This window comes from Agelaius phoeniceus, chromosome 8, assembly GCF_051311805.1.
Source record: "Agelaius phoeniceus isolate bAgePho1 chromosome 8, bAgePho1.hap1, whole genome shotgun sequence".
NCBI lineage: Eukaryota > Metazoa > Chordata > Aves > Passeriformes > Icteridae > Agelaius > Agelaius phoeniceus.
Window position 1 is genome coordinate 9,823,635 of NC_135272.1, and position 25,491 is coordinate 9,849,125.

At 49.2% G+C, this 25,491-nt stretch overlaps 1 protein-coding gene across 2 annotated transcripts; it reads left to right on the plus strand.

The window, feature by feature from the left end:
- The first annotated feature begins 6,712 nt into the window (after positions 1-6,712).
- RGS16 (regulator of G protein signaling 16) lies at positions 6,713-14,535 on the plus strand. 2 transcript variants are annotated; one of them, XM_077181959.1, is made up of 7 exons: positions 6,713-6,888; positions 8,251-8,352; positions 8,696-8,767; positions 8,818-8,889; positions 9,023-9,084; positions 10,870-11,036; positions 12,280-14,535. In XM_077181959.1, exons 1-7 carry the CDS (start codon positions 6,809-6,811, stop codon positions 12,478-12,480), a joined length of 756 nt encoding a protein of 251 aa, XP_077038074.1. In that variant the 5' UTR covers positions 6,713-6,808; the 3' UTR covers positions 12,481-14,535. The 2 variants fall into 2 exon arrangements, with proteins under 2 accessions (XP_077038074.1, XP_054494174.1); XM_054638199.2 differs by lacking the exons at positions 8,696-8,767; positions 8,818-8,889 and having other exon boundaries at positions 6,715-6,888.
- The last annotated feature ends 10,956 nt before the right edge of the window (positions 14,536-25,491 follow it).

Sequence of the window (25,491 nt, forward strand, 5' to 3'; positions counted from 1 at the left end):
AGGAGGAAGAGGAGGGAAGAAGCTGGAAGGAAAATCCCAGGAGTCTTCCAGCAGCACATTGCTGTCCTTCTCTGAGTACACCTGCCTGCTGCTGCCAGTGATGGACTCCCTGCCCCAAATCCCAAAACCAGCATGGCCAGAGGTGGAAACAAGTGCTGAACCTGCTCCCTGCATCATGAGCAGCAGTGGGGGACACACACAAGCTCCTGGGAAAGGGAGCAGTGTGGATGGATGGATGGATGGATGGATGGATGGATGGATGGATGGATGGATGATGATGTCACAAAGAGCAAACAGCAAATGAAGAGCTTTCTCCAGACCATAAAAAGCCACCCTGTGCTCCAGCAGGCAGCTCACACCTGGGCCTCAGCTTGCTCCATCCTGGTGGGGTAAACCAGGGAGGGATGAGCAGGAGTAGGGGCAGAGTCACCAGCCAGTCATGGGGCAGTTTGGGGAGTCTGGAGGGGGCTGGGATTGCTGGGGAAGGGTCAGGCAGCAGCTGAGGGCAATCCTGGGTAGCAAGGGGGGAAGGGGAGGGATTAGCAGGGGCAGGGAGCAGGGTACTTGAAGTGAGGTTAGGTCTTAGTGGGAAATTGCATGGTGAGAGATTGGCTTGGTTTGAAAAGCCAGGTGTGTGCCAAGGAAGGCAGGAACCTCCCCTGAAAGGGAACATGCAAACATACTCCCTCTGAATGATTATAATTTTGAAATTAAGGGGCTCTCAGGCAAAGATATGGGAATAGGAATAACAGTTCTTTACTAGGGAAGAAAATAAAAATAAAAATAAAAATGCAGTAATACAAAACAAAGCACTGCCAGAGTGAGAGCAGTCCCTGTCCCCCTGTGTGTCAGGGGGTGGCACAGCCCCATCCCATGGGGGCTCAGCCCTCCTGCAGTGCCAGCTGTGGCTCTGCTGGAGCAGGGATCCTGCACAAGGGGGGAGTTTTCCTCTGCAGCTCCAGGGCTGCTGGAGATGGGCCTGGGCTCCCTCTGGCAATGCAGGGCAGCAGAAGCTGCTCCTCTGGGAATGCACTGGGCAGAGGCTGCTGTGCTGTCCCAAACCTCAGATTGGATCCAGGTAGGAATGCTTGGCTCCTCCCCTGGGCAGAGCATCTCCCCATGGGATGATGGAATTGGATCAGCCCTGCAGGGACACTCACTGGCCATGGACAGAAGATAATTAATAATTAATGGTCCATGGACAGAAGATAATTAATAATTAATGGCCCATGAACAGAAGAGATCTCCTGGAGGGAGGATTGGTTGTGGGAGAGATGAAGAAAACTGCCCCATGAACAGCAGAGAACTGCCCCACCTCTGACAGATGGCAAATAGAACACACACACCCCAAGCCACATCCTACAACCCAGGACAGAGATTTACTGCAGGAGCCATGTGGGGCTGCAGTGAGGAAGGGCTGAGCATCTCCTGAGCAGCTGTGGCCAGCAGGAAGAGCAGTGACCTGGATCTCAGCTGGCCCTGGGCACACCGAGGGCTCCCACCCTGCCTGGTGCCCCTCTCCCTGTGGAAGGTGAGTGTTTGCTCTGTGCTCTGCACACACACGTGTTGCATTTAAAACCAAAAATTAAATTTTCCTCTGGAAATGGGTCTAGTGGAATATATCAGTCCCTCTGGCTTCTTTCTATCCCCCCTATTTTTGCCCCTAAATCCTTTCTTCTGCTGTTTTTCCTTTTCATCTGCCGCTTCTCCCCTCAGCCTGTCGCTGAGCCAAACCCATCTGAATGCATCCAAGGAAGGATCTGCCATTAGTGCTGCTCTGTCTCTCCTCTTAGTTAGGATATATTTAGCCATCATCTTTAAGCTTTTTTTGCTGGCTGTTCAGTGGCTTTAAAAAGCAGGTGCTGGGAACGGAAAGAGAAGATTAAAAGTACCTGCTGTCAGCTACCTCTCCTTGTGCAGCTGTACAAAGTGAGCACGTGGGCAGAGTGGGTAACAGCTGCCCCTTGAAAACCTCATTTGTAATTCTAATTATTCTTTTTTATTATTATTATTATTATTTCAACAATCTCTTTCTGCACTGCTACAAATTTCCAGAGCAGCTATTTCCTCCCGTGCCTCATGTGAATGTGGAGTGTTGGGAATCCATCAAACTCCTCGTGGGTGAGGGTGAGGGATCCTTCATGGGCAGCTGGGATATCCTGGATGGGCTGGGCAGGCCCAGATGGAGCCAGGCTCACCTGCAGCCACATGGATATGGTGTCCCACAGCCACCCCTGACTGTCCCTGTCCCACAAGCTGTGCCCATGGCCCAGCCCCAGCTGCAATGTGGCTGCTCAGGGGCCACTTGCAAATTCTTGGCTGCTGTCTCAGCCTTGGCAGCTTCCCTGCTCCTCCCTGGCACCATCAGAGAATTTCTCAGGCTGGGAAAGATCTCTAAGATCATCAGGTCTAAGCCAAGCCCACCACCAAACCCCATCTCCTTGGCTTACTTCCCTCCTTAAACACATCCAGAGCTCATCAACAGCTTGCAGGTGGAGGAAGGGGCTATGCAACATGAGCAGGGCCTTCAATCCTCCCATTTCTGCTCCTTTGCAGTCAGCACCTCCCTGATTTCATGGCAGGAGTGCCTCCAGCTTTGCCCATCCCTGATTGCCACCTCTGTGTTTCCCCTCTGGTTTAGGAGGAATTGGGGACAGACTCCTTGGGGAGCCTGCCTGCAGTGAGACCCCAAAACAGCAGAGCTCAGCCTGGCTCTTGCCCTTTTCCTTCTGCCTGCCTCCCCTTCCATAACTTTTTCTGCATCTTCCCCTTATTCCACTTGAACAGTATAAAACCACAAAAATACCCCTGCCAGAAACTCTCCTCAGAGCCTGGCTGTGCACTGGGGCACATACACAAGGGCACTGTGCACCCCGTCACCAGACCCTTGTTTTCCCACTCCCCACCCCATTTCTGGGGCTGAAAACTTTGGTTTTAGTGTTTTCCAAAGTTGCTGGCATTTTGCAAATAACCCAGAAACACCAATCCCTGGGCTGATGGGGTGTGTGTGTTTTGCTGCTGGGGGTGAAGCCAGCCAGTGGTTGTACCCCCATAAATTGTGCCAAAGGGTGGCTGTGGGTGCCTTCTCAGCGCAGCTATCTCCCAACCCTATCACCAAACCCTTGTTTTCCCATTCCCCATCCCATTTCTGGAGCTGAAACCTTGGTTTTAGTGTTTTCCAAAGTTGCTGGCATTTTGCAAGCACTAACCCAGAAACACCAATCCCTGGGGCTCATGGGGTGTGTGTATTTTTCTGCTGGGGCTGTGTCCCCCAAAATTCTGCCAAAGAGTGCCTGTGGGTTCCTTCTCAGCCCAGCCACCTCCCAGCCCTGTCACCAAACCCTTCTTTTCCCAATTCCCCACCCCATCTCTGTAGTTTGGGACTGAAACCTTGGTTTTAGTGTTTTCCAAAGTTGCTGGCATTTTGCAAATAACCCCGAAACACCAATCCCTGGGGCTGATGGGGTGTGTGTGTTTTGCTGCTGGGGGTGGCTGTACCCCCCAAAATGCTGCCTGTGGGTGCCTTCTCAGCCCAGCCACCTCCCAACCTGGACCTTCCCGGTGCAGATGAAGCCCGACCCTATGGCTGGGAGGTGGATTGGCGCTGGCAGGGCTCTGGGAAGGCAGCCTGGCCCCAGGCGTTGCGACACAGAAGAGTTTTTTTGTATTCCAAAACAAGGGCTGATAATGGAGGGCACGGGGCCGGAGCCGCGGGAGGCTGCTAAGCTAAATGAGACAGGAAGCACGTAATTCAATTAGATACAGAGCAGCATGAAGACATCTGAGTACACACACGGGGCTGGGCTCAGAGGCTGTTGCATAACCCTGGGAAGGGCTGAGCAGGATGAAATACCTCACCCAGGGCAGCCCATGCCTGTCCTGGAGCAGCCCCACGGCAGGGGAGAGGCAGAAAAGCTGCTCCAGGGAGCACAGCTGGGGCTGTGGCACGGTGGGCACAGGGGCTGTCCCAGCCTTGGTCAGGGGGACTTTGCTGGAACAGCCCAATCCTGCTCCCAATCCAGGGCTCAGAGCTGACACTGCCCTGAGCCCCAGAGCCAGCTCCGCAGCAAACACCTTTGTGCCTCCTGTGGTCCCCAAAAAGAAACAGCCTTTGAGTGACCCCTTCCCTTCCCTTCCCTTCCCTTCCCTTCCCTTCCCTTCCCTTCCCTTCCCTTCCCTTCCCTTCCCTTCCCTTCCCTTCCCGAGCTCTCTCTCTCTCACCATGGGCAGCTTCACTGTCAGCTTGGCCTCACCTCAGCCCAGAGCTTCAAAAGCTGCCACAGGGGACAAGGTAAAAACCTCACACACACACACACACTTGTCCAATGCTCTTTATTTCTCTGGGGAAAAGCAGCAGGGAAACAGGGCCTGAAGCCAAGAGGGGGGCTCAGCAGGCTGTAATGTCAAGGCAGAGATGTGCAGAGTTTCTCTGCTCTGGCTCACATCCCCCAGGCTGCTCACCAGTTGCAGTTGCTGCCATGCCAGCTGTGTCTTTGCCATAGTTACATTTGCTGTGAGCAGCACGTGGTTGCCAGCACGGTGGCTGTGCCAGGCTCCATGGAGTTGCAGCCAGAAATCATCTGTCCCGTGTGCCTGGCACACGTGTCCAGCCTCCAGGAGCTTTTCCTCTCGGCATGACCTGCTCAGACCCTGCCTCAAACACCAGGCAGGGTTACCAGAGCATCCTGTGACTCTGCACATCTGCAGCTGGGAGGATGGGCTGCAGCTCCAGAGGGGAAAGGGACAGAGGTGGATGTTCCCACAGCATTTATATGGAAAAGCCAGGGAGGAGATGGAGATGTGGGAGATGAGGAGAAGGGGCATTGCCACCCTAAACCCTCTGGTCACCTGCTGCAGCTGGGAGGTGAGTGCCAAGCTGCTTTGGCATGATCTCCAGCTCTCCTTTCCAGCCCTGACCCTTGAGTGGCTCTGTGGAAGAGCAGAGTGCAGGTGCCAGGAGCCTGTGCCCATGCCCACGTGCCACTGCTGCTGTGACACCAGCGTTCCCAGCGTGCTGCTCAACTGGGGTGGAGATCCAGGCTGGTGGGGCCCTTCCAAAACTGATGCCAAGCACATCCTGTGGCTGTGCACAGACATTCCCAGCAGCTGTACAGGCAAAGGCAACCTTCCAGCCCTCTCTCCTTTACTCTTCCATTTCTTCCCTTGAATCCACAGCAAGGATCACGGCTCTAATCTTGGTTTTAAGGCACAGAGAAGACATGAATAAGAGCTTGGTGTAGCTCCAGCCATTTATCTGTAGCTGAGTATCTGCTAACCAAGAAGGCTTAAACTTGATTATTTGAGTGAAAATCCCCAGAGCCATCAGGAGAGAGGCTGCTCTTCCATGAGGAGCTCAAAGTGAGTGTTCAGTCATTAGTCCTGATGTGATGCATCCTTCCTGTCTGTCCATGAGCAAGACCATTCTGTGCTTTCTGTAAGTGATGAGAGAAAGACAGGACTCTCCTTTACTGCTCAGTGGGGCTGAGGTGCCTCATGCTCTTCCTGAAGTCTCCCACCCAGATATCCTCATGCTCCTGCTCCCAAAGGCAGCTTGAGAGGAGCCTTTCCCCCTTGCCCAGGGCCCAGATGGCTTCGTGCTGCCACTCTCCTGGCACAGTTCATCTCTCCTGGGAAAGCTGCTCTGGCAAAGGGAAAGATGCTCTGGCAATGTGCTGTGGGTGATGAATGCAGGCAGCAAGGGGAGGAGACAACCTGAGCTCTGGAAAAACGTCTGAGCTGGGAATAGCAGGGAGGAAGGGAGAGGATGAGGAGTGGAAGTGGCAGCTGTGGCCTTGTGCTTGGCTGGCCATGAGCAGGGGCTGTAAAGGTCACTCCCTCCCAGAGCTGCTGAGCTGGGGAATTGCAGGGAGGGCAGCTCTGGGATTCTGTGTGAGCCTGACCTCACCAGGGCCCTGCTGGTGCTCATGGACCTCTGGTCCTTGTAGCCCCAGACCCTGGGCTTTGCTGCTGTGCACTGCTTTAACCCTTTCTCTTCATTTTTCTCTTTTGCTGGCTCAGTCCTTCCCCTCCAGTTTCCAACCTCTCCCTGGCTTTTAATCTCCTTTCAATTTCCAGGTCTCATCAGGATCCTCCATTATCAGATGCTTTCCCAGGTTTTGGCTCCTTTGATGTGCATCCCTTCCCTCCTCTCAGCACACACACCCAGCAGGGAATTTGTGATGAAGAAGTGCAACTTCAGCCAGCACATTATATATATATTACATATTCCAGCTGTGAGCTGGCAGTGCCATTAAAGAGAAGTGGAAACATTAAACCCTCCTTCTCCATCTGCATCCCCGCAGGAAGCACAAACCCTCCTGACCCTGCTGGGGGCTGCCACCCCCTGCTTTAACCACTGGGGCAGAGCTCTGGAAGCCCCGGGGCAGTGGAGTGGAGCAGCAGGATGGAGCTGACGGCTCTCTGCGAGGGCTGCAGCGTCTGTCCTGTCCCTGCTCTCCCACCCGCCGCCGCTTCATCAGCAGGCTCCACACGTCGCTGGAAAACGAGCCTGTTTTTTCCTGTTCCCGAGGAAGCGGCGATGACTGTGATGCTCAAGGACGAGCCTGGGCCTCCCACTCTCCCCTCCCTTAGCAGCACACACAAACTTACCTAAGCTCTCCTCTTCAGGGGCGCTGCCTGAGCAGCTTTTGGTTGGCTGGAGGCTGCGGTGATGCTGGGTCCCCCTCCCCTCTGCCGGCCCATATAAAGCGCGGCTCCGCTCCGCTGTCGCAGCCGCCAGCCCGGGACCGCGGGGCAGGTGGTGCCCGCAGCCGCCTCTCGCAGCCCCTGGCACCCCCGGGAGGAGCCGATGAGTTGCTGGATGCCTGGGTGCCCAGCTCTCAGCATGTGCCGGGGCTTAGCCGCGCTGCCCATCACTTGCCTGGAAAGGTAAGGCGCTTTGGGAGGCAGAGGGGTCGCACCTGGACCAGCCTCTGCTGCCGCCGATGTGATGGTAGGGTGGAAACCGGGATGCACAAAGTGATTCCTTGTGGCTGCATCCCTTCTGCTCCCCAGCACGGGAACACGGAGGTGAAACCAGCGCAGGGACAGAGAGAGGAGGCTGGCCAGGGCTGTACAAACACACCAGGGGTTTTCTGGCTCTGCCTCTGCACAACTTGCTCCGAGCTGACAGCAGCAGGAGTATTTTTGTCAACACTGCCGAACTATTCAGTGACATGTTGCTCCTCCTGCCAAGCCCCACGCTGCCGGCTTGACATTTAAACTCTGATTTTTTGTATGGGCGCCTGGGGACGCCTGAGCGAGCCGCGGGCACGCAAACAGCAGCTGGGCCACAGCACCTCGGGGGCACCCTGGGGACAGACGGGAGCCGCTGCCTCGGGGACACCCTGGGGACAGACAGGAGCCGCTTCTCCTGCCCTGCTGCTGCCGCAGACACCTCCCGGCAGGGACGTGCCTCCTCCGTGCTTTCGCCGCGGGGACAGGCAGGAGCATCCCAGCTTCTGGCACAGCAGCATCCCAGTCCCTGGCACGGGAGCATCCCAGCCCCTGGCACGGGAGCATCCCAGCCCCTGGCACGGGAGCATCCCAGCCCCTGGCACGGGAGCATCCCAGCCTCTGGCACAGGAGCATCCCAGCCTCTGGCACGGGAGCATCCCAGCCCCTGGCACAGGAGCATCCCAGCCCCTGGCACAGGAGCATCCCAGCCTCTGGCACGGGAGCATCACAGTCCCTGGTACAGGAGCATCAGTGCTGCCTCCCAAAGCCATGGGGTAGGTGGATGGCGCTGCCCTCCCCAGGGCCTGCTGACAGGCTCCTGGGAGCCCAGGGGCACCCCGAAAATCAGAGCAGGGGAGCAGCAGCCTGGCAGGCAGCAGGGGGATGCTCCCGCTGTGCCGAGAGGAAGGAAATCGCTGTTTTTCCAGCGGTTTGGGAGCAGCGGAGTGATGCCGGGAGAGTGGGGTGGGGAAAGGAACCAGGATAGCTCCGGGGAGCTCGGGGGGGCTCCAGCAGCTTTTACCTGTCCCAGAGGAAAGATCGCGCTTTATATTCTATGTGTCTCCGCCTGGGAAGCGAGCAGGAGAAAACGGTCCCCCAGGCTTAATGCGCGGTTGCCAGGGAGCAGGGAAAGCAAGGGGAGAGCGTTTATTTCCCATAGCAGAGGGCCAAGAAGTGGCTGAAGCTGGGGGGCGAGGGCTGTCCCCCCGAGCCCGAGGGGTGCAGCCCCTGCCAGGGGTGCGGCAGACTGATGGTCCAGAGATCCCATCTCACCCCTCCCTCCCTCCCTTCCAGAGCCAAGGATCTGAAGACCCGCTTGGGCATCCTGCTTCACAAACCCGAGCTGGGACACAGGAGTGGGAGCTCCAGCAAGCTGCAGCTGGGCTCCAGGCGCAGGTAAGCCAAGCACGGCTCTGCCCCGGGTGCAGCCCGTTCCCGAAGGATGCTCCTGCCCATCTGCAGCACAGAGCACAGAGCACGGCTCCCCCTCCGTGTAGTCCCACCCAGGCGGGCCGGGAAGGCGGATCACTCCCCTGCTCCAGCGGCTATAAAACCCGGCAGGGAACGGATGCTCTGGCATTAGGCACAGAGAGCAGGGCCCTGGCAAGAGGCAGGGATCCCGCAGGGCTCCTGCCCTTCCTGGTGCCTCACACCAGCGGCTGGGATCCCCAGGGAATGCAGGCAGCATTAAACACAGAACACTGAATATCAGTGCTGAGGGCAGGGGGTTTTCCTGCAGAGGAGGCTCTGCTGGGCCAGCAGAAAAGGGCTCTTCTGAGCAGCCCCTAGAGAGCCTGCTGGACTCGTGTCGGCACAAAAGGGCTCTTCTGAGCAGCCCCTAGAGAACCTGCTGGCCAGCAGCATGGAGATGAGGTCGGGTGAGCCATCAGGGAAGGTGAAAGAAAGGGAGGAGAGAGGAAAGAGAGCCCACAGGTAATGGATGTTGGCCCCTGGCTTTGGTTTCCTGCTGAATGCTGCTGTCTCCCGTTGATGGAGCTGCTCAGCTGAAGTGCTCCCGTCCCTCACCGCTGGACAGAGAGCCTCACATCCTTTTTGTCTTTTCCAGAAACTCCTCCCAAGAGGTGCTGGAATGGAGGGAGTCCTTTGACCAGCTCCTCAAGAGCAAAAGTGAGTAGCATCTTGTTTTCTTCTCTGGGTGAGAGTGTGTAGGACAAATGTACTCACAGTGAGCTGTATGACTGGAGTCAGTGTAGGATGAAATCTTGCCTCCTCCTCAAATGAGGTGTTTGAGGGTTCAGAAAGAGGTCTCTTTCCTGCCCAGATCTGAGGCACAGGGCTCATTGCCTACCCTTTCCTCCTGGCTGGGTGGTTTTGGGGGGCAGAAGTGTTGTCTCACTGCTGCCTTGGGACAGGAGCACTGTCACAGGCATCCCCTGAGGAGCAGCCCACCAGGGGGAACATCATGGTACTCCCAAAGCACCCTTTCCCCACCCTGGGGAGAAGGCAGTGTCTGCTCTGGGTGGCTGGTGGAAACAGCCATGCAGCCACCTCCCCTCAGGCTTGTTCAGACAACTGCATTGCTGCCCTCTGTCTGTCTGTCCTGTGCCTCCGGGGATGGCTCTTCCACAGGGAGCAGGAATTCAGCTGTTTGAGTGGATAACCTTGCCCTTTTCCTACTCTGGGATCAGCTGTGTGTCTGTGACGCACAGGGCTCCTGTGAGATGCTGGCTCCCTCTCCCTGTGCAGGCAGCTCCTCCAGACCCAGAGATGGGACCTCTTTTTTAGTCCCACACATCATCCCCTCCTTACATTGGGCTCTGCACACTTGCAGAATCCAAAAACAGTTTTTACAATTATAGAGATGATCACTCCAATTATAATGAGAGCCAAAACGAGATTGCTGACTATAACAAGCCAAGACCTTCTAATTATCTATTTACCTTTAAAAAATGATTACCTTGATTGAGCTTTGCAAAATTCAAATGCCAGAAGAGCCAAATTTTAATCCAAAAGTGGTTGTCTACCTTAAAAGCTCTTCCCCACCCAGCCAAAGTCCTTCCACAGTGCTAGTCTGGGGCCAACTGTATTTTTTTTCTGTTGTGCCTTTTGCAGCTTTCCCAAAGCCCTCTGATTTTATGGATTCCCCCAGTCATCCCCTCCTTACACTGGGCTCTGCACAATGGCAGTCTCCAAAACCAGTTTTAAAATTTTTTTACAATTTTACAATAGGTAGAGAGGATAACTCCAATTATAATGAGAGCCAAAAGGAGATTGCTGACTATAACAAGCCAAGACCTCGTAATTATCTATTTACCTTTAAAAAAATGATTACCTTGGCTGTGCTTTGCAAAATTCAAATGGCAGAAATGCCAAATTTTAATCCAAAAGTGGTTGTCTACCTTAAAAGCTCTTCCCCACCCAGCCAATGTCCTTCCACAGTGCTAGTCTGGGGCCAACTGTATTTTTTTTCTCAGTCTTTCTCACGTGCTGTGATGGCTAATGAGCATCTCTAGCTTTGTAACTTAATCCACCCTCCCAGCACAGCTTTGAAATCCTTGCTGCAATTACTCTCCTGTCCTCAGCATCTTGTTCCCCCCAGATCTGGGCTGAGAAATCAGAACCAAGGCTCCTGCAGCGTTCCGATGCGTCAGCGCGCTTCTCCTTAGGTAGAATTAGCTCTTTCCCGAAGCTGTAAAGAAAATACTCTGAAGCCTCATTACAGAAAGGTCAGATAAATAAAACCAGAGGATTACTTGTCTGTGGGAAAGGATTTTATTGGAGTCTAGAGGCCAATTAGCGGTGTCTCAGAGGGTGGAATTTGCCCGGAAGGAAAGGAAATCTGTGGATGTCACGGTCTGAGCTCCCAGGGCAATGCTCCCCAGGCAGTGTTTGCTGCTGGCCCTCTTCCCCTCGCCTCCTTTGCCATTAACTGCTCTTCTCTCTGCTCCATAGGTGGGGTAAATGCATTCCACACCTTCCTGAAGACTGAATTCAGCGAGGAGAACCTCGACTTCTGGCTGGCATGTGAGGACTTCAAAAAGACCCGCTCGAAAACCAAGCTGGCCTCCAAAGCCAACAGGATCTTCGAGGAGTTTGTCCAAAATGAGGCGCCCAGGGAGGTGAGATCATTTTCTGTCACATCAAATAGGGCAGGAAGGGAATGAAATATCCTGGTGGGTTTTATGAAAGTGCTGTTGGGTCAGTGGGAAGGTGTGCTCTTGTTCATGATCTAACATTGTGTGGTCCATCACATAATGTTGGAACAGAAATTGAGTCGAACTGTGAAGTGTAGCAGGCACAGGGCCTGCAAGGCCTCCCTGGTGGTCAGTTGTCTAGGATAAGAAGTGCCTAGTCATGATGACTGGACCAAAAGAAGCCCCTCTTCCACCTTTGGACCCTTGTTATCGCTCTGTAAGATGATAGGTCACTTTTGCCTTGACCCCTACTATTCAACTGTTTCCCAAAACCCCTACACCCTGTATAAACCCCTATTTCTGCCCAGTTTGAGAGAAGAGCTGTCACTGAGACCCTTGGCAGGAGCTGCCAATAAAGACACCTCTGTGGAACCTCATACAGCCTTCTCCTCTCTCTCCCTGTGTCTGCCAAAGGCACTTAGCAAGCAAAGAGCTGAAAATCACTAATGAGCTGAGAATCACCAAAGAGCTGATCTCATGTGGTGTTTGTGAGGGTCCCCAGGACGAGGTGAGAGATGAGAATTTGACTCCATGTTCTCAGAAGGCTGATTTATCATGATATGATATGATATGATATGATATGATATGATATGATATTAAAAAATGCTATTCTAAAACTATACTAAAGAAAGAGCAAGGATACAGACAGAAGGCTTAACAAGAATGACAATGAAAGCTCGTGACCGACTCCTCAGAGTCCGACACAGCTGGCTGAGATTGGTCATTAATTAAAAACAATTCACATGGAACCAATCAAAGATGCACCTGTTGGTAAATGATCTCCAGACCACATTCTAAAGTAAGCAGATAATTATTGTTTTCATTCTTTTCTGAGGCTTCTCAGCTTCCCAGGAGAAGAAATCCTGGCAAAGGGATTTTTCAGAAAATATCACAGTGACAATCTCACTTAAGAGCCAAGCTTGCTAAAGTTGCCTGTGGCCCTGGAGCTTGCCTGAAGGGCTTGGACAGGTTGTGCTTAACTGGACTTCGCTGTCTGGGACACCCATGGCAGCCAGGCTTGGGGAGACCCCAAAAACCCCAGAGCTGCATTAGTGAAGGGATAGAAAGGTTTGTGACCATCTTCATCTACATCTGAAGACCAACTAAAACCAGGTTTTGTCCTCATGTAGAAGAGGAGCTAACATTTGTGGGCGCTGCTGCCTTGCAGGTGAACATCGACCACGAAACCAGGGAGATCACCCGCAAGAACCTCTCGGGGGCCACCTCAGCCTGCTTCAACGAGGCGCAGGCCAAGACGCGCACGCTGATGGAGAAGGACTCCTACCCCCGCTTCCTGAAATCTGCCTCCTACCAGGACATGAGCAGGCAGGCCGCCAGCCGCGGCACCAGCAAGCGCTCGCACACCTGACCCGAGCTGGGGGACGAGCCAGGGGGCCAGGAACGGGGTGGGACACGGATTGTGAGGGCTGAGGCCTGTGTGGTGGGGGTCCGGCTGAAGTTGTGGGGTTTTAGCAGGATCCCCAGCACCCTGAGCGCTTCAGGAGCTGCCAGACCCACATTCCTCCCTCCTTGGGTGTGGGAGCCCTCACAGCTCAGCTGGAGACTTTTGCCACTGCAGACACGGAAAGAAATGGGGTCTGAGCTGCGAGTGCACCTCAGCTCATTCAGAGATGGGATTCCCCTGAGCACCCACAACCCAAGGGCTCCCACATGCTCTCTGATTGCCACAAGCAGCACCCACAGGACCTGCCACTCCTGCTCACAGGATAAAAGCCCCAAGACTACGTGGCAATTTCAGCTGAAGAGATCCTGAGCCTGCCTTCTCCTAATCCCAAGATCCCCAGCACCCTGAGCGCTTCAGGAGCTGCCAGACCCACATTCCTCCCTCCTTGGGTGTGGGAGCCCTCACAGCTCAGCTGGAGACCTTTGCCACTGCAGACATGGAAAGAAATGGGGTCTGAGCTGCGAGTGCACCTCAGGGATGGGATTCCCCTGAGCACCCACAACCCAAGGGCTCCCACATGCTCTCTGATTGCCACAAGCAGCACAGGACCTGCCACTCCTGCTTGCAGGGAATGGCCAGGATGAAAGCCCTGAGACTTTGTGGCAATTTCAGCTGGAGGGATCCTGAGCCTGCCTTCCCCTGACCCCAAGATCCTCCAGCTGTGTCCTATGCATGCTCTGCATCAAAGTTTCCACCAGTGCAGTGACGTTTTCATCCCTCGCTTGAGCTCCACAACCTTCAGATTGCACCTAATCTTAAGTCACGTGTGTGATGTTTTATCCCTGTTATTGTTATTTATTTCATCATTATTGTTATTATTATTATTATTATTATAGCTATATTTATTAGAGCAGCACTGCTGAAAGCACACACGTGTATACCTTGCTCTGAGGAGCTTGTAAATTAAATTATTTTAGCTGTTGTAGCACTTAGCATGCCTCCCACCTTTTCTGTGTAATAATTTGAGAGGACCAGACAGATTTGTAGCACAATTTTGGAGCAAGGTACACCAGTAGCAGCAGGGAGAGCTGCTAGAGAGTTTGGATGGCAGTGCAAGGATGCTTTGCAGCCCATGCTGTTCCCTCTCTCCCCTTAAAGATGTGGAAGGCATTGCAGCTTGTCCCAGGCAGGGAACAGAGAGGTCAAACAGGTACTTTGGTGAGCAACTCTATGGGAAACTTGATTTTCACAAATGGGAGAGAAAACCCAGGGCTTTGCCTGGGTTTATAATCAGGTTTGGTGTTCCCTTGGATGGTGAAACCAGTCTGCAGCCACAGCACTTTACCAGGAGCCCGTGGAGTGAGCGAAACCATCCTGTGAATTCAGTGACTTGGGGGTGGTGGCACACCCACCCAGTCCAGACCTGGGGGCAGCTCTTCAGAAAGTCCCTCTCAGCAGGAATTTTGGGGTCCTGGAGAGGTGTGGGTCCCACTTGGCAGCAGTGGTGGGTGGGTGGGTGATGTGGAGCCTGTGCTGGTCCTGGGGAATGTGCCACCAGCACCGCTGCCTGCTGAGAACTGCTTTCCAGGGCTCTGTTTACCCCCAGAGACCAAACCTGGAGATCCTTATCCCACTGGTACTCACTCCTTGCCAAGGGAACTCTCTTTTGCCCCCCTGTCTCAGCAACATCCGGAGCACAGCATCCTTTGGGCTTTTCACAGCTGCTTGAGCAGAGCAAGGGACCAAAGACCAGTTTGGGGATGTTACTCCGAGCCCTATTCCACCACCCCCATCCTGATCCCACCTCTGAGCCTCTGGCTGTTGTCCTGGCTGTGTTTACAGGGAGATATCAGCTGCTTTCTTATTTATTATTTATTTTTACAACTGGAACCACCTTTGCTGTGTAACTGAAGCGAGCGATGCACAATGGTCTGTTCTCATTGCTGACGTAACGTTGTCCTTACAAAATAAAATAGAATCAAATAAAATAAAAATAAAATAAAAGTAAAGAGCAAAATACCCTGACAACATGGGCTGGGTCTTTATTTTTCTGGTCGTGGACTTTCAATTAAATTTTACATTCTAATTCTGGATACTTTGCAAAGCTGCTTGTGTTGGGTGACTCAGGGGGCATTTCCAGTCACTTTCAAAGTGACAGTGTCAAGAGCAGAAGAGGAAGGGTGAAGACTTTTGAGGCATAAAACTTTGTGGTATTGGGTTTATCAAAGAAAATGGAGTGATTCATAGAAAGCATGAAAGCAGAAGTGAAGCTTTCAATATATGAACTGCCAGGGTATTCAGTGCTGCTTGTATTGCTCATCATTTCTGAGCCCTTTACAGCACTGCAGTTCCCAATATCTGCTATTAGTAAAAACACAAATGTCATAAAATTGAGAGCATGCAGGGAAAAACCCTGCTTTTGGGTCACTGACATAAAAAATACTTGATTTTTGTCAGTAACACACCTGATGACTGAATTCATTGACAAGGGGGGAACTCTCTGGTATAAGAGAGGTTAAAAAAAATCTTATTCCTGTGCAGAGTGAGGTCTGAGCAGCTCCCTCAAACGCTCTGGGAGGGGAGGGGAAGTTTGCATGGAAAGAGATTTCCATGGAAGCACCCAGGGCTGGAGAGGAGCAGCCCAGTGCAGCCCGAAGAAGTGCTTGGAATAAAAACCCAACAGAAAAATAGTTTTATTTCAGTTGCCTTATTTCTATTTATTGCATGTTCTGGAAGCCAAAATTAACTGGCCTGCATCAGCAGAGTGTGAGAGGGCTGATGAGGAGGAGCTGGAATCCCAGGCAATAACTCAGAATGTGCATGTTCCAAGGTGTCACTAGGAGCATGTGAAAAATGCCAATTATTTGTTTTTAAAATTGTAAAAGTTTAAGAATAATAAAATGGTTGTAAAAATAGCAATATAATTAGAGTAATAATAATTTGGACAATTTGGATTAGGACAATATGAGACAACAGAAACAAAGAGTTACAGACAGTCCGGGTACCTTTTTCTGGGCAAAATAAGCCCAAAAAAGGACCCACGTTAACAGAGGATTAACCCTTAAAAGCAACAGCCTGTTGCATATTCATACACCTCAGACATGATGCATAAATTCCATTCAAACACAGGATTCTGTCTGGGCAGTGTCAGCTTCTTCCTCTCAATCCTGATGGTGTCTTCATGACTGATCGAGGCAGGAAGAAGTTCATTTTTTCTGATAATGGGGCCATAAATTCTTTCTCTGAAAGATTCAGGTGTCCTGTGGCTGCTATCTGGTGCAAGTCCTTTCTTTAAAAAAATCTTACATAGCATAGTTTCTATTTTAACATTTTGTTATAACCTAAAACTACATTTAGCACACTACTTAAGAAAATGAATACAGCATCACTTTCTAACATAACCATATAATATTCATTTAATATTTGCCAAAAGCCAACCATAAAATACGCATTTTTCACAAGCACAAGCCACCCCTGCCACTCAAATGCATTTTCCAAGCAGCTGCAGCTGCAGCAGAAGCTCCTGAGCCCTGTGACAGCCACGCAGGGGCCAAGGATCAGCAGGCACTGTAAAACACATGGACTCTGCTCCATCCCCACCCATCCAGAGGAAAGCAGGCTGAGCTCCCCCTCACCTCTCATTTCCTTTTAAATTAAGCATGGCCTTGTCCTACAAGCCAGGTGATTTGGGATCATAGCAGTTTGCATCTCTATCTGATCTTTGCCCGTGTCAGAGGGAAGAAATGAGATGGAAAGTAGCCAGGAAATATTTAAATTACTTGTCAGGAAAGAGAGCAGTAAGGCAGACTAGAAGCAGCCAGAATCAAAAAATAATGTTGTTGTTGCCTTTTTTTTAAAAAAAACCCTGCAGCTTCTGAATGAAAAATTTGAATACTTTGTCTTGCACACCTTGAAGTTAATTCAAAACTGATTCTCCATTAAAAAAATTAATGAAATTAATTAAAAATAAATGATGTATAAATAAAAATAAGAAAATAAATTAAAAATTATATTATTTAAAAATAAAAATAAGAAAATAAGAAAATAAATTAAAAATTAAATAATTCAAAAATAAAAATAAAATAAAAATTATTAATTAAAATTAAATTATTAAAAAAATGTATAATTAAATTAAAAAAAAAAGAAGTGATAAAAATATAGAATTAAAAGCTTTTTGAGCTTTCTTTAGAAGGAAATGTGAGGCTGTGTCCATTTTTGCTGCATCATCCATGGCCCAAGCTGAGCCTCAGCCTTGGTGGCAGCTCTTAGACCCCACAGCTGATCCTGGACAATCCCATTTGCAGCCCAGTTTCCTCTGAGCTGCTTCCCAAAGAGAAAACCCAGTCACTAAAAGCCAGCTATGCCTGCTGCCAAAACCCAGTGGTCAAACAACAAAACCTTAATGCCTCAGGGGGGGATAAAAAAAAAAACCCAACCCACAAAACCACATTTGAGACATTGGAGCCAAATCTTGCCTCATCCAGCTGTGGTCACTCAAATAAAGCCAGGCTGAAGTTTCCCAGGGAGGAGGCTGCAAATTTGGAAGCAGCTGAGGGGATTTGAGCTCCACCATGGGGCTGGTGCTGCCCTGCCCCCAGGCTGTGAACACAAACTTGCTCCTGGGCCAGCTTTCCATGAGCCAGGATGGGGAGGAGTGGATTTATTTGGTGGAAAAAAAAAAAAAATAAAACAAAGCTGTTTCCCCATGCCCTGGGAGCTGGAGCATTCCCAGCAGCAGCTCAGGGGCTCCTGCAGCCAGAAGATCCCTGCTCCAGTGGGACCAGGCAGCTTTGGGGTGCTCCTAGGACATGGATGGGGATGCAGGAGTGCACTAGGATGAGGATTTAGCCTGGTGGATGTGCAGATATTTAAGTGCAGGAATTCTGAGCTTTTCATTTTCCATGGATACACACGTGTGGCAGCAGGCTGCATGTGTGTACATCTGTGATGTTTTTCTCATTTTAAAGAAAGGCTGTGAAGGAACACTGTAAAATATTATTTGGATATGTTTTTGGAGGGAGCTCAGCTACACGTGTGTAAATTCATTATTTATTTCTCATTTTAAAGAAGGGCCATGAAGGAATGCTGTGAAATGTTATCTGGGTGTGCTTTTGGAGGAAGCTCAGCTACATGTGTGTAAATTCATTATTTATTTCTCATTTTAAAGAAGGGCCATGAAGGAATGCTGTGAAATGTTATCTGGGTGTGCTTTTGGAGGAAGCTCAGCTACATGTGTGTAAATTCATTATTTATTTCTCATTTTAAAGAAGGGCCATGAGGCTGTAAAATGTTATCTGGATATGTTTCTGGAGAAGGCTCAGCTGCATGGGTATTCACCTGTGATTTATTTCTCTTTTTAGAGAGAGGCTGTGAAGGAACAGTGAAATGTTATCTGGGTATGGTTTTGGAGGAAGCTCAGCTACATGTGTGTACAGTCATGATTTACTTCTCTTTTTAGAGAAAGGCCCTGAAGGGATGCTGTAAAATGTTACCTGGATATGGTTTTTTTTTGAGGAAGCTCAGCTGCATGTGTGTACATCCATGATTTATTTCTCATTTTAAAGAAAGGCCATGAAGGAAGGCTCTAAGATGCTATTTGGATATGTTTTTTTGGGGAAGCTCAGCTGCATGTATGTACATTCATGATTTACTTCTCTTTTTCAAGAAAGGCCTGCTGTAAAATGTTATCTGGGTATGGTTTTGGAGGAAGCTCAGCTACATGGGTGTACATCCATGATTTATTTCTCTTTTTAGAGAAAGGCCATGAAGGAAGGCTGTAAGATGCTATCTGGATATGTTTTTGGAGAGAGCTCAGCTGCATGTGTGCACATCCACGATTTACTTCTAGTTTTAAAGAAAGGCCATGAAGGAAGGCTGTAAGATGCTATCTGGATGTGTTTCTGGAGGGAGCTCAGCTGCATGTGTGCACATCCATGATTTATTTCTCATTTTAAAGAAAGGCCATGAAGGAAGACTGTAAAATGTTATCTGGATGTGTTTCTGGAGAAGGCTCAGTTGCATGGGTATTCACCAATGATTTATTTCTCTTTTTAAAGAAAGGCTATCAAGGAAGGCTGTAAGATGCTGTTTGGATATGTTTTTTTGGGGAAGCTCAGCTCCACGTATGTACATTCATGATTTACTTCTCTTTTTCAAGAAAGGCCTGATGTAAAATGTTATCTGGGTATGGTTTTGGAGGAAGCTCAGCTACATGGGTGTACAGTCATTATTTACTTCTCTTTTTAGAGAAAGGCCATGAAGGAAGGCTGTAAGATGCTATCTGGGTGTGTTTCTGGAGAAGGCTCAGCTGCATGTGTGCACATCCATGATTTATTTCTCATTTTAAAGAAAGGCCATGAAGGAAGGCTGTAAGATGTTATCTGGGTATGTATCTGGAGAAGGCTCAGCTGCATGAGTATTCACCAATGATTTATTTCTCTTTTTAGAGAAAGGCCATGAAGGAAGGCTGTAAAATGTTATCTGGATATGTTTCTGGAGGGAGCTCAGCTGCATGTGTGCACATCCATTATTTACTTATCTTTTTCAAGAAAGGCCTGCTGTAAGATGCTGTCTGGGTATGTTTTTGGAGGAAGCTCAGCAGCAGAGGGGATGCACTGAGCCATTCCAAGCACGCCAAACGCCTCTCCCGTGTCCTGCAGAGCTCTGCCAGCCCCGGGGCAGGCAGCAGGGAGGGAGCAGCTGGATGCCATCCTCTGCAGCTCCCTCTGCAAGGCCTTTGCCTGAACGAGGTGCCAGCACTCACAGCTGATGAGTGATGAGCTCCCCCTGCCCTGGGCAGGCAGCTGAATGCCAAGGCTGCCAATCCACCCCAGCTGCACTCAAGGATTTGTGCCCCTGGGCTGCCTCGGGAGCTGAGGAACAATGAGAGGTGATTTTCATCCTCTCTGCTGCTGCTGGGGCACCAAGGGCAGTGCTGGGGTCTGCAGCCAAGGTGGATTTGTAGAAAATTCTTGACAGAATGCTCACATAGTGTGCATCTGAATGCATACCTTGAGATAAAGCATGCTGATTTTGAAATGCCAGGGAATAGGACGGACATTGAGAGAGAAATGGAACAAGAAACAAGCTTTAAAGGATGGTTTTGTAAATAAGACTGGATACTTTGGAGAAATAGAACTATGAAAGATGCATTGTAGGAGGACCCACAAGGGGTAATTTTAGATTACTGGCTTTAAGGCATTTACAGTATGGTAAAAATAGCAATATAATTAGAGTAATAATATATTACTCTAATATATTATTATATATTAATATATATAATATATAATATATATTATATATTATATATATATATTATTATAAAAGCCTTGAAGGGGATAAAATTATTATATATAATATATATTATATAATATATTATATATATTATATTTATTATTATATATTAATATATAATAAAATAATGCTCTAATATAATAATATATTACTCTAATATATTACTCCTTGGAGACCCTAAAGCTGACAGGCCAAGAAACGCTTATAGTGCATTGTAATTAAGAAATAATTGGCTTCTGATTGTGATGGTGTGAATTGTAACACCTGTATTGTCTCACCCTTCTCATGAGACTGAAAATGGAATAAAAGTCTTTAAAATTCCTCTCAGTTGCCCCATCTCTGGGTCAGACAAGGGCTGAATCCACCAGCCCTCCTGCCTCCCCAGGGCTGGGCTGCCTGCATGGGAGGGGAGCCTGGGGCATGGCACAGCCACAGCCTGGGGGAAGGATGGGGATGAGGAACAGCTGGGAGAAATCCTGCTGGAGATCCACCTGCTCTCCTTGGGAAAGGCATCTAAGCTCAGCCTGACTCCTTTTCTGACCTGTTTTGGCTGCTCTGGGCTGTTTTAAATGCCTCTGCCCTGCTCTCTTTGCCCAGGGACTGGGATGTGCTGCCCTGCTTGGTGAGGTCCCTACCTGCCTTGTTGTTGCCCTCACCTCTCCTTCCCTGCTGGCTAAAAATTCTTTTTTGGTGGTGATGAGGATTGAGCAGTAGACCAGAAAAACGAAAAAATTAAGTTTAAAAAAGGTAAAAATACTCCAGAAAAGGCATAGATATGGGGGATGTGGTTCAATGCTGGACTTGGCAGTGATGGATGATGGTTGGACTCAATGACCTTGGAGGTTGGGCTCAATGACTTTGGAGGTCTTTCCCAAACCTAAAGGGTTCTGTGAGAAGTGGCTGATGCTCCTCCATGGGTAGCATCACCTGCCATCTTTCTGTGGATTATTTTCCAGGGTTGTGTTCCAGCACTGAGAGTCACATCAGCACGGCCAAGCACATAAACCCTGGGATATTCCCACTTGGAAATATAATAGGAAAGCACGTGAAGGGAACATGAAGAAAAAAACCTCACCCTACTATTCATAGCTCCTTTAAAAAATGATTTTGCCCTTGGCAGGCAGTTTTTGTTGCCACATTTTGCTCTGTGTCTATTTGTGGCTGCTGGGAGGACAAGGATTCTCGGGAGATGTCATCTCAGGGGAAGGGATGCAAAAATGGGTGTGAGTCCATCAGAATGGAGGAAAAAGGAGATTTGCTTAGCTGTGCCCTTGATTTCCCTGCTGTCTGTGTCTCAGCAGCTCATCTCCTGAGTCCCTGGGTGCGTGGGGGCAAATAATGACTGTGCAGATGTACAAAAATACAGCAGGAACTCCATAACCCAGAGACTACAGAATGGTGATGGTGGAGAGGAGCTCTGTTACTCCTTGGAGACCCTTTCATTCCCTGGAAACTGCCTGTTGCAGGGACTCAGAGTTCAAACTTAGGGCTCTGTGAAGAACAATTTGGATCAGGAAAGCACTGGCAGCAAACCCTTCTTCACTGGATGCAGGCACAGGACACTCCTGCCACTGCCCTGCTGGTTGCAAACACCTCATTCCCACCACTGTAGGGTTTGGATTCCTACCATCCTAGGGATTTTCATCTTCCCACCATAAGATAATAAATGATTTTAATTAAACCAGCAAGCTGAAGAAGGCTCTTGTACTCGGGTGGGTGGGTGATGTGATGTTGTTATATTGGCCTTTTTTTTAATGCCTTTTGGCTTTTTTGGATGTCTTTACTGGCTTTGAAGCCGAAATGTGCCCTTGCTGTGGTTGTTTGTCTACTTTGCAGCCTGAAAATGGCTACTTGAGCACCAGCAGCTGCAGCCACAGCCCTGGTCAAACTGGGAGAGATTCTTGCTGTGAATTAAAATGAGATCCAGAGAGCCGTGGGACAGACTGGAGACTGCCCCCGAGTTTGCACAGTCTCTGTCCCTTTGGGGCTGTGTCAAGGCCTCCTGTGGCAGCACAAACCCTGCAGAATTCCATGCAGAGACCGTGGGATGTTCCCAGAGCCTGTGGATGCTGTGGGAAGCAGGATGCCCAATGAGGTACCGGGATGTGACTCCTGCAGAGGCAGAGTTTGGTGAGAGCTGGCGTGGAGATGTGAGCAAGGGAGTGGGATATACACAGAAAACACACACAGGGCTGCACCCAGAGATGGGACACCTCTCTTTTAGTCCCACACATCATCCCCTCCTTACACTGGGCTCTGCACAATGGCAGACTCCAGAAACAGTTTTTACAATTATAGAGATGATCACTCCAATTATAATGAGAGCCAAAACGACATTGCTGACTATAACAAGCCAAGACCTTCTAATTATCTATTTACCTTTAAAAAAATGATTACCTTGGCTGTGCTTTGCAAAATTCAAATGCCAGAAATGCCAAATTTTAATCCAAAAGTGGTTGTCTACCTTAAAAGCTCTTCCCCACCCAGACAAAGTCCTTCCACAGCGCTAGTCTGGGGCCAACTGTATTTTTTTCTGGTGTGCCTTTAGCAGCTTTCCCAAAGCCCTCTGATTTTATGGATTCCCCCAGTCATCCCCTCCTTACACTGGGCTCTGCACAATGGCAGTCTCCAAAAACAGTTTTTACAATTATAGAGATGATAACTCAAATTACAATGAGAGCCAAAGCAAGACTGCTGACTGGAACAAGCCAAGACCTTGTAATTATCTATTTACCTTTAAAAACCTATTACCTTGGCTGAGCTTTGCAAAATTCAAATGCCAGAAGAGCCAAATTTTCATCCAAAAGTACTTGTCTACCTTAAAAGCTCTTCCCCAGCCAGCCAAAGTCCACCCTGCCCTTTCAGGGCTTTTCCCTGCCCTTGTGCCTGTATCAGGCCATGTCTCCATGTCCAAATGCAGATTCCCAGTTTGTGCATGTGCCCAGGCACCAGGGAAAGTCGGGGATCATTTGATGGATACAGTTCCAGCCTGATTTCAGGTGTGAGCTGCATCCTGCTGCTGGCACAGAGCAGTGGAGGTGCCTGGGGGAGCTGCACAGGCTCTGCTGAGCTCATCTCACCTCACAGGGCAGTGAAGGATGTGGGAACCCAGGGCACTGGGAATATTTCCCTGTCTGCTCTGGGGTGCCCTGACCCCCAGGGCAGCACTGACTCTGACCCTCATCCATGGAGAAAGTTTCCCAGATCTTCAAGATAGACTGGAATCCACAAAAGTGTGAAATAGATTATAGAGAGTGGTGTAGGTGTATCACTTGGTGAGAAATTGAGGTTTTGGGATTTTTAGTGTGTTATGGATGGAAGCAAGATGGAGGGCACAGGGTGTTGTCCTGGGTTTCTTCTTCATGCTGCTTCTTCCTCCTTCTTCATGGGTTTGGGTGGCATTTTGCAATTGGGCAGAAAAGTCCTCATTGTGGGCTCTTTGGGATCAGTTATTGGGAAAATAATCCAGGTGTCAGCTCTTAATAGGATAGATTAGTCTTAGGAGACCTTGTACCAAGAGATTGTTGGCCATTTTGTGCCTTCTACTGAAAAGCTGCTGAACTCACAGTAGTGAGACTGTTTCACTGATAAGAAATAATAAACACTTGAGTCTGAACATGAACTATCATCTCAAGTGCCTTCAATCCAGACCCAGAGAAACCCACAGCTGGTACCACCACAAAGGAAACTGGGTGGGACATCACCAGAGCCTGGGCTCCTCCTGTGTGTCTGCTGCACAGGCTTTCCAGGCAGATAAGGAGGGCCTGGAGGAGCAGGCTGGGTGTTTACACAGAGCTGCCTACCAGGGGCAGGGTGCCAGGCTGATGCCAGGGAGGAACCCACATATCTGCAGCTCAGCGACTGCCTGGGAGTCATTTAGCAGCACTTAATCCCCTCACGTGGATGGATTTGCCAAAAAGGTGAGTGTGAAAAATGCCAATCACTTGGTTTTAAAATTTTTAAAAGTTTAAGGATAATAAAATGGTTATGAAAATAGCAATATAATTAGAGTAATAATAATTTGGACAATTTGGATTAGGACAATGTGAGACAAAAGAAACAAAGAGTTACAGACAGTCCGGGTACCTTTTCCTGGGCAAAATAAGCCCGAAAAAGGACCCACGTTAACAGAGGATTAACCCTTAAAAGCAACAGCCTGTTTCATATTCATACACCTCATCCATGATGCATAAATTCCATTCAAACACAGGATTCTGTCTGGGCAGTGTCAGCTTCTTCCTCTCAATCCTGATGGTGTCTCCAGGGCTGATCAAGGCAGGAAGAAGTTCATTTCTTCTGATAATGGAGCAATAAATTCTCTTTCTCTGAAAGATTCAGGTGTCCTGTGGCTGCTATCTCACTGCAAGTCCTTTCTTTAAAAAAATATCTTACATAGCATAGTTTCTATTTTAACATTTTGTTATAACCTAAAACTGTATTTAACACACTAATTAAGAAAATTAGTACAGCATCACTTTCTAACACAACACATATAATGTTCATTTTAATATTTGCAGAAAGGCAATAATAAAATATGCATTTTTCACAGAGAGGAAAAGGTTAAAATGAAACCCCAAATGCCCCCACAAATCCACAGCCCTGAGCACTCAATGCCTCCAGGCCTTCAGCTCCTGAAGCACTGCTGAGCAGATGTTTCTGAGCAGGGTCTGGGTGCAGGGGGAGAGCACTTGGCTCATGATTTCTCTGCTGCATGCTGAAAAAAAGGCACCAATTACATGAATTTACCCTGAGGAAAGCCAAAGATTGGTTTTTGGATGGTTTATTTCCCTGCCAAGCAGGAAATAACACAGAATTCCAAGAATTTCAAGAAATAAACACGGTATTTCATTGATTTGGATGCATTTCATTTCCTTGTATTAATTTCTATACCTAAAAAAAAAAATTTACTTTCCTGCATGCACCTCCCCCAGAACCCCAGCATCCTCCTGGCAGGGCCAGCACATATTTGGGGACACCTTGGTGGCTGTGTCATTGTGGGTGGCAGCAGGCAGGGCTGGGTGACACGTGAGGACACCCAGGCATGGTCAAAAGTCAGTGGGGCGGGGATAGAAATATTGAAACATTTCCTGGAGTGCAGATCTTGTGACTCTGCTGCTCAGAGGAGGAGGAGGAAGGTGCTCAGCCCCTCTCTTCCTCCTCCCCAGGGTTCTGCTGTCCTGACAGAGGTGAGGAACTTCAGCCCCACTGTGCCCAGGGGATGCTGTGCTGCTTTTCTGGCCAGGAAAGTACCTTTTGTTTTTTTTTTTTTAATCTGTGGCTAAAGGTATAGAAATTAATACAAGAAAATGAAAAGCATCAAAATCAATGAAATGCTGTATTTGTTTCTTGAAATTCTGTGATTATTCCTTGGTCAGGGGATAGAAACCATCCAATAACCAATCTTTGGCTTTCCTGAGGGTAAATTCATGTAAATTTATACTTTGCTTTTATAACTTAAGACTTCTCTGTCCCTTTCCTGATTTGCTTAGGTAATTTATTTCCAGTTCAGCTTGTCAGGCAGTAACTCCTGAAAGTGCTGATCAGAAAATGGGTATTGGAGCCCCACTTTTTCTAGAAACCAGACAGAAAAAGACAAATTAAGCCCTACCTGATCAATCTCCTAACGTGGTGAAAAGCTTAGGAGAGGCTTCCTGTCAGGTGGGGTCTCCTCCTGGTCTCTAG

What these genes read in the sequence shown, in the direction of transcription:
- RGS16 (XM_077181959.1), top strand. Translation starts at nt 6,809, where the DNA reads ATGAGTTGCTGGATGCCTGGGTGCCCAGCTCTCAGCATGTGCCGGGGC. An exon ending in CCCATCACTTGCCTGGAAAG is followed by an intron (nt 6,889 to 8,250) that starts GTAAGGCGCTTT and finishes CCTCCCTTCCAG; the next exon opens with AGCCAAGGATCTGAAGACCC. An exon ending in AAAATGAGGCGCCCAGGGAG is followed by an intron (nt 11,037 to 12,279) that starts GTGAGATCATTT and finishes GCTGCCTTGCAG; the next exon opens with GTGAACATCGACCACGAAAC.